Here is a 13276-nt window from a genome sequence, read left to right on the forward strand (position 1 = left end):
CATTCCAAGGCTCTAAGGCCGTTGCGGAGCTGACTAACGGCCTGTATGACCTGGGCTCTCCAGTCAGCTCGGCGCCCCTGCAGGTGCTGCAGCTGGCCGAGGACCTGAGGCTGGCCCTGGAGCTGCAGGCCTGTGACGGGGAGAGGGAGACGCTCCGCTCGCAGCTGCCCTGCGCCACCGCTCACCTCCTCATCGACTGGCTGCAGAAGGGCTCAGTGAGTAGCACATGGCACAGCACTAGCACATGGCACAGCACTAGCACATGGCACAGCACTAGCACATGGCACAGCACTAGCACATGACACAGCACTAGCACATGACACAGCACTAGCACATGGCACAGCACTAGCACATGGCACAGCACTAGCACATGGCACAGCACTAGCACATGACACAGCACTAGTACATGGCACAGCACTAGCACATGGCACAGCACTAGCACTATAGGCTGGCAGTGCTTCTCTGGTTTGTCTGACGTTTATCTGTCTGTTTTGCTGCAAGCCTTTGTCATGGTTTTCTCTCTTCCATTATTTCTCTCTTTCTTTTTTCTCTCTCTCCTTCATGCATGAATATATTTTTATGACTTCCTCAGATTTCCCGTCTGGTAGTTTGTTAAAACACTTTGGCATGTCCTCGACAGGTAGAGAAAATGAAGACTTCACTATTCATTTTTGAAGCCGATCTTTAAACCACAGGAAGCCTTGTAGGAAGAACCTCTTTGGCTTGTTTGCTGTATGCCTGGATTTCATAACTCAGAAGACTCATTAGCCAGCTGTGCAGGCCTCTTTCAGCAGGCATCCAACTATTTGTGGAGCACGCAGATCAGCTAGTTCAATGGCCCTTCTTATTTTTGGCTCTCCCCCTCTCTCTCTCTTTCTCTGGCGCTCTCACTCTCTCTCTCTCCCTCTGTCTCCTGCTAGACTGTTTAGCTGCAGTCAGTGGGTTCCTTTGAGACTCTGACAGGTTTGAGCAGAATGTCCTGCCTCACTCTCTCTCTCTCTCTCTCTCTCTCTTCCTCTCTGCTCTTTCTCTCTTGGCTATGAAGAACCAACATTCTTTCTTTCCTGTTCCTCCTCTCAACATCTCTCATTCTTTTCCTCTGGTCATCTCTCTCTCTCTCCTTCTCTCTCTTTCACTCTCTTTTCCCTCCTGTCCTCACCTTGATCTCTGCTCAACTTCTGTGGAGATCAACGCCAGGTCTCGAGGGTAAGTCTCAGCTCACATGGTTGTTGGCTTCGTGAGTTCAGATCTGCAAGTTCAACTCCAGTTAGCCTGTACGTGACACCTGGAGATGAATCAGTTTTCTTTTTTTTGTAATTGATTTTATTTATTTTCTCCGGATGAATGTTACGCTTGTTTGCTTACTACCGATTTCATGCTGTTAATTTTACTTCAAATGAAACACAGAATTGGATTTGGCTTTTTGTGTAATTGCTGTGTCTTTTCTTGTTTTTCTTTTTTTCTTGGTTTGTTTTGAAGTAAAATGTCCGCACATGACTCCACTTCAGCATACTCGTTTGCTTGTAGCTAGTTTGTTTGTAAGAGAGACACAGAGGAGGGTTCGGCCATGGATGTAAACAAACCTGATCACCACGGTGTGGTCGCAGACAGCAGCTCGCGAAGGTCCTGCACCCGTCCGTTTCAAAGAGCTGACACTCACATTGTACAGCAGAGGTCTCACTGCACTGTGTGTTCTGTTGCTTTCTCTCTTTCTCACTCCCTGTCTCCCTCTCTCTCTCCCCCTTTCTCCCTCTCTTTTCCTCTGCCGCCCTCTCTATCCCTCAGAAATAGCCCCTCTGCCCACCCACCTCCACACACCCTTACACACAAACACACACACACATACATACACACACACACTCACACACGCACACACACTCAGCCCAGCAGAAGATCAAACACACGCTCTCCTGAATTACTGATCCACAGAGAGTGCTGCACCCAGCCCAAAGGAAATGGAAGCCAGCTCACAGATAGGGCCAGGAGGAAAGCGAACCTGGCACCATCACCCCCCCCCCCCCCCCCCCTCTCTCTCTCTATGTTTTTCTGAGAGCATTGCCCATTGCCTGATGTTTATTTTGCCACTGCAGTCATGTCTTGTGATCTGAGCAGACTGCAGGCAGACCCTGTGCATGATGGAGGTGGTGGAGCAGGGATAAGATCGCTGGACACACTGATCAGATTAGCAAGGCTGTTTTCAAAGCAGCAAAGGAGCTCTTTCAGTGTACCAGTGGGCTGTCCTTTTCAAAGCTGTATTTAGAAAGTGGATGGTGTGGTATTCACTTTAGTGTGTGTGATAGAGTGAGAGAGGAGAAGAGAGAGAAAGAAAGTTTTATGGTGTGCTTGTGTGTGTATGTGTGTGTGTGTGTGTGTGTGTGTGTGTGTGAGAGAGATTGACTGTGTGAGAGAGAGACAAAGAAAGATGCATGTGCGTGTGTGTGTTTTTTGAAGGAGGTCTCCTGGTGCATGTTCAGTCTAGCAGCTGTTAGGATCAGAGGACTAGCCAGGTGCACGTCTGAATCAGAGGGGCCTCGGTCCCTCTAAAGCCACTGCCAGGATCGACACTAATACTGTAACACTGACACGAAACACAACTTTGATTTATTTTTATTTACTTTGATTTATTACAGTTTCGCATCATTTTAGCAATTTAGTCTCCACGGCTAGGTCAACAAGTCGTTAAACTATAGAGAGGAATGTGTGTGTCCCCCTTGTCTCCATAAAAGGACATACGTGGTGATTTGAGGGGTCCCGACTCCACAGAATTCCACCCACAGCCGTGCACCACACGGCATCCCGGGTGACCCAAACAGGAAATGCCCAAAGCCCGAGACGTGAGAAAGGAGTGGTGCTATCCGGGGGTGTTGGGACAAGAATATCCTTCAGGCTTTTTTTTTTTTTTTTTCCTCTGCTGCTGATGAAACTGACCATCCCACTGCCCCCCACTGCCCCCCCCACCCCACCCCCTCACTTCACACACCAGTGTCTCCTGTAAAGGCGTTAACGCGCAGCTCCAGTGATGGACCCTTTCACACATCTATCCTAAAGGAAGTCCATTAACACAGTGGTCGTGTGGAGGTTGCTCTGTTCGGGCTAGTTACAGCACGCTCCCTCTGTCCACTGCGCCTGCCGGTCTCTGGGTTTATGTCTCAGGCCTGGGCCACTTTTACACTAAGCAGACAGAAGGAGGAGTCTGGCCAGGAGCTGGCTCCCCTTGGAGTTAGTTATGGGGCTGAGGAACTGGCCTATCTGCAGGAAGTGAGGTCTTCACCTAATGAGTCTCTCTAGGCAGACTGGAAAGGAGACAGGAGTGTCTACACTGAGATGGAGTAAGACAGAGAAAAGGGAAAGATAGTGTGTACGTGAGTTGTTTCAAAAGTCTTGGCCCTTGTATCCCCTCCACAACAAAAAGATGAGTGTTTCAGTTCAGACTTGCATTGTGACTTGAACTTGCTGTAATTAGAGCAACTCCTCAGAGTGAGGAGGGAGGAGAGAGAGAGAGAGAGAGAGAGAGAGAAAGAGTGAGTTACAGCAGACTGGACACGGCTGGCATGGTTTTGTATTGCGTCTGACTTGAGAGGAGCCTGTTGCGGAGGCTTTGTGCTGTGGACTGGGGGCGGGGGGGCAGCAGATGCTTTTGGGGCAGCAGGAGGAGGAGGAGGTGGTGAAGGGGGTTTGGTTGGACAAGCTGATCAAGGCGGCTGGCCTCAGTCTCAGTGGCTGGGCTTGCACAGTTGCCTCTTCACGTCAGAAGCACAGGGGAAGAGTGAGAGAGAGAGGGAGAGGGGAAGGCAGGGGGAGAGACAGAGAGAGAGAGAGCGAGAGCAAGAGCAGGCCAAATGAGCACAGATTTAAAGCCACAGGAAAGTAAGTGAGCAGCAGTGTGCAAGAGGCAGCCGCTCAACCCCCTATCCCCAGGGAAGCTGCTCAAACTCTGGGGACAGCTCAGGCAGCGATGGGCCTTCGGCATGGAGGGCGAGATTGATTTTTATAAGCATTTCACTTGGCTGAAGAAGGTAAGCCAAGCCTCCTGCTAACGTATCCTCTCTTTTGGTTGTGAATTCTTTCCATTGCAGCATTTGTTATGGGCAGGGATTCCTCCCATTCATTTTATCAAAATGGAGAAAATAATTCACTGCTTTTGTTGGCAACAAGCTAGACGTTTTCTCCGCAAAACATATCTTTCAGTGGAAAGTTGTGCGTGTTATTGCATGTCATGTTGATGGTTTTGAGTGATTCCGAAATGTGCTTTGTAAACTTGTTGACTGATTGTGAGCACAGCAAGATGCTAATTATAGCGCTGCGGTGTTGAAGGTGTGCTTTTATGCGATCTTGTGATCACAGCAGAACAAAAGGCTGTTTTATCTGGCTCTGTCAAAGGGGAAACAGCTGTTTTGGGGCTTAACAGAGAGTGTCTACAACTTTTGTCTGTAAGATAAAACTCCTCTGTGTGCTCTTTCTATAGACTAAGAACTTTTTGGCAAAAGGCTGCTTAAAGAGTCCCAGTGCCCAGTGTGGGTAACAGCTGTGTAGAAGCCCTTTCACGGTTGCTGTGATTTATAAGCTTTTTTTGTGTTTCATTGAGTAAACCCACCAGGACGTTGGTTAGGTATGTGAAGCATGTTACACAGGCACACCACGACACCTACATTGAAGAGCCTTCAAAACAAAAGCACAAGTTGACTCAGCGAAAAGCACTCACAGAGCACCGTTCATTAGGGCATCACACTAACTTAATGCATTTCTTCATTCTTCATTCTGCATTCTACGTCATATGATCACTTCATTGGCCTGGGAGTTGCTGCTATTGGTCCTTTCCATTGGCTATGAGACATTCTCAGACAATGAAATAAGAATCATGTCACTGCTTCCATTCAGAGCCTACGCCTTTAAGGGCCTGCAACATGCTCTTGGCTCATGGAAAAAAAGAGGGGAATTCCAGCATTTGGTTGTCTTCACTGAAAGGGGGCCTCTATCATGGGTGTCTCTAATAAATTGTGTTAGTGAGCTCTCTCTGCACACGACAATGAGTGGTGTGCAGCAGGCCCTGTTGTTCCCGTGTCTGGTCCCTGTTTAGTACCTACTGAGACAGCAGGATGTGCTCGTTTCAGTTGTTTTGATTGCCTGACATAGAGCAGTGATGGATTCCGGGTTTCCTTTAAGTTTTGTTTACAGTCCTTAATGAACGCACTGGCCATACATGGTTTGCTTCCCATCTTAAAAGTCTGGATGTAGAATTTGAGTGAATTTACTCCAGTCTCGTCGCTTCAACCCCTAGGCTGAAACATAATGTGCTTACATAACTGAGACCGCTGTGTGTGAAGTCAAGGTTCACTGGCTAGGATTCAGATACATGATGTTGATACAAGTTGATAGCAATGCATAAGATCCATGTCTAACCATGCAAGAGGAATTACAGATATGCCTTTAAGCTAAATTCTCAGACTCTGAATTAAAAATATTTTGAGGTTCTGTACCGAAAGCAGAATGTGGTGGGTGATGAGGTCTAATCCTTGTCTGGGAGTCTGGTCCTTCGATTAATGCCTTGGAATGAAAACCATTTTCATTTGTCTGCGTACGTCTAACTTTGTCTTCTGGGCCAATTTTATTCATGACCTTGAAAACCCGTTCATTGTCAATGACTGATAACAGCCTCAGCCAATAACCACCTCTGAGGGAGAACTGAATTTACTTCACCTGTCCTGTCTGATCTCTCAATTATCCCTCAACTCATACTGACACTCACCACTACACTGAGTTCAAATCACCCACCCATCCACAGCCAGCACTAAGCTAGTAAATACCCCTGGCTTTGATGAGGAACCAGCCCTGCAGGGCAGCTGTATAAGCCCTGCTGAGTGGCCCTGGTTCTGGTAAAGACTCCGGTGGACAGCTTTACTGTCATGGGCACAAGGGAGGTGATGACCCTCAGCATAGCAGAGATTTAAGAAGAAGAGGAAGAAGGGGCCAGCAGGTTTTGTCTGGCCTTAGAGCGGGATAAACCTCCCTTCACCTACTCTTTGCCACCGCCCACCCACTCCCCCCACACTCACACACACACGCACACCAGCTCAGCAAAGTGACAAGTGACACTTGCCATTAGAGAGAGCCGTAACAATCCCTCTGACAGAATTATTTTGTTTTGTTTGGTGTTTTCTTTTGCTTATACGCCCTCCAGAAGGCCTGCTGAAAGCAGGAGCAGTTTTGTACACTTTTGGAGATAAGGTGTTGCGCAGCCAAGGTTATTTTCCCAAAAGGGTTTGCTTTAGTTTGCTTTAAGCACTCTTGTCATCACTTTGAGCACTTTTGTATGCTGCAGTTTTAACAAGGGGATTTGACCAGTGCCTCGAGTAAGCCTCATACCAGAGAGGCGCTATTCCTTAAGTCAGTGAGTGTCGTGTCCTCACTGCAATCGTTAAATCATAAAGATCAAAAACCTGATTCTGTGTTAAATGTGCACCGACTGATACAGGCTTTTTTGTTTTTTCAGAGGCCTTCTTTACTTCATTAGTCATGTTACAGCAACATCACTTTGCCCTATGCACATACAATGTATTGTTTGTAAAGTAATTAGCATGTGTTTGTTTGAAGACTGATACTGTTTTGGTGCCAACAAAGTTGTTTTGTCTCACTGTGTCTTCTCATGTTTACTTCCCAGAGCCGTTAGGAGCCTTACGAAGTCTCTTTTGTTAAAGTTTATTTAGCCAAAGCCAATGAGTCATTGATTTCCCCACAGAAGTGGTTGGACCTGTTGAGGTCATACACTAATGTTAACACACCTCCCCTGCCCCCCTCTCTATCCACCTTTCTATTTTCTATACCTGTCTCACACTCTCTCTCTTTCTGTGTCTTCAGATTAACCTCCATTCACCCCCCAACAATGAGAGCTGTCAGGATCGGCTGGAACGCTTAGAGGGTGATAAACAGTCTTTGGTTCTTCAGGTAAGACTGGCCTCCTAACCACATTTACACACCCCCACCACAATCACTACCTTTCCCACACCACAGCAATACAATGGTTTCGTTTCAGAGCACGGAGGCCTGCCATGGTTAGTATGCTGGCTTTCAGGAAGCATGGGCAGTAACAGGGACAGGGTCATGCCAGGAAAGCGTGAGTGCGAGCGACTCCAGGGACTAGAGACATGTGACACCTCTGTTACACTCGCCTGGCTTTACCCACTGGCTGCCAACAATAGGGCAGCGGCCCCGTAGCATTGAGCTGTGGGAGAATATGTGGAGAGAGTGAGGGACAGAGAAACAGAGGTGTGGAAGAGAGAGAGAGGGTCGCAGATTGGTGTTAGGGCATTACGAAGACCCTGTCATAGTGACAGCAATGTGCAAAGTCCCTCTATTATAGAGCGGAAAACAAGCCACAACACTCCGGTTGGGAACATGTGCAGAAACACCAGGCACATGCTCTAGGTGTTTTCTTTAATGTGCCAAGTGATTTATTAACCTCAGCGGAGGACCTCTGTTATTTATAATATATCCATGGTCGTGTGCAGGTGGGATGAAGATAGTAATCATCTCCCATTTCCTGAAACTGTTCTGGCTCGTCTGACCAACTGCCTGTTCAGAATCAAACTTGTTTGGCAGTTTTATGTTGAGGTCGACTGTTTTTTTTTTAACAAGTCCTGCACATTCCTTTGGTGTCCCCGAGAGACCTTCCTGATTGGAAGATGGCCCCGTGCTGGAAACAAACAAGGGAAATGATTGGCTGCCCCCCCCAACCCAAGGTGCTTTTGCTTTGCACATACCTGCAGTTTGCCCTTAAAACATAATAAAGGAGCAAAAAAAAAACAGACATCCAGCCTCTCAGACGGAACTGCCCTTCTGATTTGTGCTCCTCGCTCAAGTAGAAGGACAACCTTCCTGCTCTCACGGTTTCCCTAAAGCGTGTTGACACACTGCTCTTGCCAGCTACGTGACAGTTGCACCACAGTAGTTTCGGTGGAGCTGAAACCATGGGAGAAGTTAAGTGTGTGTTGCAACAGGCTTGAGAACTTGGAGAAAGGTAGTGTGAATGACTGTAGGTGACATAGGCAGAGAGAGAGGGGGGAGGGGGGAGGGCGGAGACGTACAGCGTACCTGAACTGAAAGTGTCTCGTGCTCTCTGCGCAGGTGAGTGTTCTGACAGACCAGGTGGAGGCTCAGGGGGAGAAGATACGGGACTTGGAGAGCTCACTTGATGAGCACCACCACAAGCTCGTCTCGACTGAGGAAATACTACAGCAGGTAAGTCATCACAACTCACTAACACCAGATACAGAATTCATCAACCCTTACACCTGAGAGGTAGCCAAAATATGTTGACTGGAGATCTAGCCTTTAGGCTAAGTCTGCCCTTTAGATTCACTTTCAAGTGTTATTTCCCAACCCTGTGGTGACTTGCTGATTTAAACATTACCCGCAGGACACAGGGCTGTGGCTTTAAATATTCCAAGCACTCTGTGGACTTTGCAAATCAGTGAAAGGCGGCTCACTTGTCACTGTTCAGTGTGGCAAACGTTGGTGACGTGCTAATTATGCTGCACCTAGTAAAACTGCTTTACTCTTGAGTTCAGGAAGTGAGTCATTCAAATAAAACCTTAATCAAAACAAAGAGTAAATAAATAAATTGTCTACTGTACTAATTGACTAATGAGGAAGTTTAACGTCAGTCTGTTAGCCTGTAATGAATTAGTAATCTTTGTTCAATATAAAATCTGATTTAAGGTGCCATCCTCGACATTTATTTTCAGAGCAAGCATTAAATACATCTTAGTTAAGTATACACAAGTAGGACTAAAATGTAAAGCAAAGTTATTTTTGTGCTGTAATCTTGATCTGCTGACTTGGTACAGTATGTGAGGCCTTCAAATGGATTTGTGTCTGTGGGTTGTGTGTCTTATTCCATTCTGCCACAACTGCAGAAGGAGAAACCAGAGCTCTGCTCAGTAATTGAAGCCAAATTAAATATATCATTCTCTTGGACCCATGGCTACATTCAACAAGCTTTTCCATGTGAGGTTTTAGTTGTATTTGTTGTGTTGTGGGCAGGGGGGGGGGTGTTGCAATTTCAACTTGGCTGAAGTACTATGTGGAGATCAGTGTCTCTGCTGAAGTTTGCCACTAAGAGGTCGTTTACATGGAGCCTAGTTTGTCAATCTGATACGGATAGCTAATACAGATAGCCCTATCATACATACGAACACTCTCTATCCGCACCTTGTTTCCATAACGATCGCAGTCCGGGGTAGAAAGTGAGTAGATTTGAATCGGTACGGGGGCTGGTGTTCGTCTGCACGGTTTCACGCAACCTGATGACGTCACTGCCCCACGTGATCTTTTCGCCATCTCCAACCAATATATATATCACTTGTTCTCCCTCAAAATCTCACTGGTGGTGGGCCTCGAATTCACTAACATTAACCCAGTCTTCTGATTTTTGATTAGCCCCCTATCTTGATCTAATTCTTCTTATTCAGACGTAACATAACTTTCATGACCACAAATATAAATTGGCCAGCGATTTAATTTGCTTTTTTATTCATAAATGTATGTAAAATGCTCGGAGCAATGCATCATGGGAAATGGGTAGACAGACATGTCATGTTACTGTTCCAAACTCTTTATTATCAATAGAAAAAATAATTCATTTTCGCATATCCTTTAGTCTGACCACTGATATTAACTATCATAATGTAATGTTGTTAATTGGAGCTTGAATGTCTTGTGTTATGTGTTTATCCTCGTGCTGTGAAGTACCTTCTTCTAGGTTTTTCACGTTTTTTCAGTTGTGTAAATAAAGCGCTAAAGCGCCACCCACAGGCGTGAGGTATGTACTCCAGTCGGTTCACCACAATCTGCTGCTTCCGTGTTTACGCAAATCTCTCGTTGCCAGCCTCCGTATTTACGAAATTAAAAGATTCGATTGGTGTGAAAAGTAAATCCGATTCGGAGGCCCTAGACTTCGTGTGCATAGCACCTAAGGCTCTGTGTGTGTGTGTGTGTGTGTGTGTGTGTGTGTGTGTGTGTGTGGCAGTAGAACAAACAGCTTCACTGAGTTGACATCAAAAGTCCTCTGATAAGTGTCAGGGGAGAGTGCATATGTTGTGCTGTCTTTGCCATCTCTGCTGCACAGTTAAGATAGTTTGTAGTGGATGCTAGGCCTTCAATGTAATTACATTTCCAATTTTGCTGTTTACAGAGATCAAACTATAAGCTCTCCACAAGAGGGACAAAGAGAAAGAAGGAGGGAAAGAGAGAGAGAGAGGAAGGGAAGAAAAGATCACACCATTCCAGTCACTGGAACTTTAGCATTCTGTATAGTCCTCTTTTATGGCTCTTGTTTCTACTAGTGATATATATGCTTTGGACTTGACCTCTCTTTTGAAACAGTACATTTCAAACAACAATCAATTGTTAGGAGTGCCAGTTATTGGCCTCCGCCCACAATTTTTTTGTTACTTGCCTCAGATGATATTTCAGTATTGTGTTTTGCATGGAAACTATGGCTAAGATGAACATCCCAGAGATTTCTCTCATGGGGAGCAGATGAGTTGGTTTCTCTTCTTTTCTCTCTTTCATCCATCCATCCATCTATTCTCTCCTCGACACCACGCTCAGAATGCATTTCACAGGCCGGCGGCTCCCTGTTAATTCCCTCATCCACACCTCACATATATTTTTTGGCCCTCGCCTTGAGCTCCCCGACACAGACCTCCCCTGTCACCATGTGTGGGTCGACAAGTCTCCCCGTCCGTTTATTAAATCTGTGCCCCATTAGACTAGCTGAGCTCCAAATATCTGTCCCAGCTCATACGACATCCCACGTTGCCACAAACCACAGTGGGGGAAATACTGAGCTCCTTAAAAGGAAGATTGTTTCTCTGGGACTTTTTGTGTGTCTATCCTGTCCTGCCCCCACCCTCTCCCCTATCCCTGCTTCCATGGCAACAATCATATCCAGAAGGAATGTCAGCAGTTTAAGGAGGGCACAGGGTGAGATAGAGCCTCCACGTGTCCCCTGTCTCTGCCTGCTGGGACCCGAGGGACAAGGCAACTCAGTGTGCCAGAGTCACACGTCTCTGTAGCCTCCCTGCTCCCAAGGCATGGAGCTGAATTAAGACGAGTCACTGAGAGCGTCCCATGCATGTGTTTGTGAGTGAGCAAGACAGTGCTGTACAGTCAAAACACAGCTAGATCCAGTTTCAGGCCACAGGCCGGAGATCCAGATTGGATAAACTGATAAGCCATCATCCGATTTACCTCATAACAAGTTATGAAGGGAGGGCTTTAGCGGGTTTAAACTTTGTGGTTGTGCACTGCGGCACCGTGATTGCTTTTAAATTGTTGAGGACCGTCGAGGCAATGGCAAGATCAGGTTGCAAATGTTGCCCAGTGTCATTAGTAGCCTAATGGATTTTCTTTTTTTAAAGAGCTGCATTTGTCTTCATAACTTTTTTAATCTGGAGAGCTCTCATGGACGTTATCCTTTCCCTTCGCAGGAATAGAATCACACCAGTTAAATTTGGATTATTAGATTACCTTGCATTTTCTGTTGCCACCGTCATGTTCACCATTTGGTTTGATTTGTCAAGTAAACAGCTATATATAGCCATTAGCTTTAGCTCATATAAGGCATTATTAAACAGAAGCCAGGAGATTTTTTCTGATGAACGACAGGAACTGAAAGTAATGACACTGGGAAACAGAGAAGGGTGTGAGCATGTTTGTGCTCCATATTTACTATATTTACTATGACAACCAGTCCTCTGATCGTAACTCACGCACATATGCACACAGTTTTGTGCACACTTGTACAGCCCCTTATTCATATGAAATATATACAACCCCTCAGTTACACACAGACACACATTATACAGTGGCGCAAAAAGTGGGTATGCGCTGTATGCGGCGCATAGGGGCGCCGCACCATGGAGGCGCCAAAGCGATGGTAAAAAAAAAAAAAAAAAAATGTTTGGAGAATTTTCTATATGTAGCTGCTGTTGTGCGTTTCTAAATCATTTCTGCATTTCCTTAATGTTATATAACATTTAAGAGGACTAAACAGTCTAGAGTAGGCGCCTCATCTCTTAAGATTCCATAATAGAATTTTGACATAGAAGAGGGAGCGTGAGCGCCGTGACCGCTGAACACACAGGCAATTAGAACTAGGCTAGGAGTAGTGAGTTGGTTGGATGGAAGATGGATAAAGCAAAAAAGCTGTCGGGAGCTGAAAACAGAAAAAGAAAGAGGGAAAAGGAGAAGCCATGTCAGGGGATGCAACAGCAATTAAATAAGTGGAAGGTGAAAGGCAACAGGTAGGTTTTAAGGTGACTTTACGTTTGTGCTTGTAGGCTTGTAAATAATGTTAACAGACTAGCTAGCAGGCTAGCTAGCGTTTGCAAACATAGAAATGTAGCAGCCAAATGGGGGTTTATGGCTAGCTTAAGCCTCATCAATTAGGCTGATGATAGCTACATTTAGATTTGGGTAAACCCTACTGTAATCCCATGTATGACACATCTCAATTTTATTAAGGCAAAATAACAACTGGTAAATATAAGGTGGCAGACGGGCTCTGGTAACATTCACAGTAATTAACAAGAAGCTGGAAACGTAACTCTGGTTACCATTAACTGTTCATGTTAGCTGTGCTGTCAAACATTCAGGCTATCTGTTGGCATGATGCAATACTAGATAAATGGGCAAGTGCAAAGGCACGGCGTGTTATTATTTAGTAGCAACTAAAGAGCACTGTAGAATATTTTGGTAGCAGCATTGTTACACATCCTCACCTTAAAAGATCTCTATTTGTAGGCTTACTTTTGCGTTTTAAGGCATTATGTTGCAATGGTTAACATTATAATGTAAATGTTTGCAACTGTTTATTATTTGTTAACATTGTTACTAATATATATATATTTTTTTGTGTGTGTGTGTGTGTATGCAGTGTATGCAGTGGCTGATATACTTTAAAATAAACCTTTATTATTTAAAGCCCATACATGATGATGTCTGGCACGCTTATTTATTTGTTTAAGAAAAGAGAAAAAAAAAACGTGTGGGGGGGGGGGGCGCCAAAATTGTTGCTGCATACCCCCCTGACACTGGGCAGTTGCACCCCTGCACACATACACACACACACACACACACACACACACACACACACACACACACACACACACACACACACACACACACACACACACACACACACACACACACACCTCTTTTCCCAGAACTTCTACCTGGTCTCAGAATCCTGCATAAAGTTGTTAAGACCCCGAAG

The 13276-nt window shown here is 45.6% G+C and overlaps 1 protein-coding gene across 2 annotated transcripts in view; it reads left to right on the plus strand.

Annotated features, from left to right (window-relative positions):
* Nucleotides 1-13276, plus strand: part of ppfibp2b (PPFIA binding protein 2b) — a 48308-nt gene that overhangs the window by 13784 nt on the left and 21248 nt on the right. Inside the window, exons 3-5 of one of the 2 annotated variants that reach the window (XM_080842041.1) lie at nucleotides 10-215; nucleotides 6856-6942; nucleotides 8122-8235. In XM_080842041.1, the coding sequence (XP_080698167.1) occupies nucleotides 10-215; nucleotides 6856-6942; nucleotides 8122-8235 (407 nt within the window). Of the gene's footprint in view, nucleotides 1-9; nucleotides 216-3932; nucleotides 4017-6855; nucleotides 6943-8121; nucleotides 8236-13276 lie in introns of those variants that run through there. The other variant, XM_080842040.1, reaches the window with a different exon arrangement.

Source organism: Sprattus sprattus (genome assembly GCF_963457725.1).
Source record: "Sprattus sprattus genome assembly, chromosome: 7".
NCBI classification, from domain to species: domain Eukaryota; kingdom Metazoa; phylum Chordata; class Actinopteri; order Clupeiformes; family Clupeidae; genus Sprattus; species Sprattus sprattus.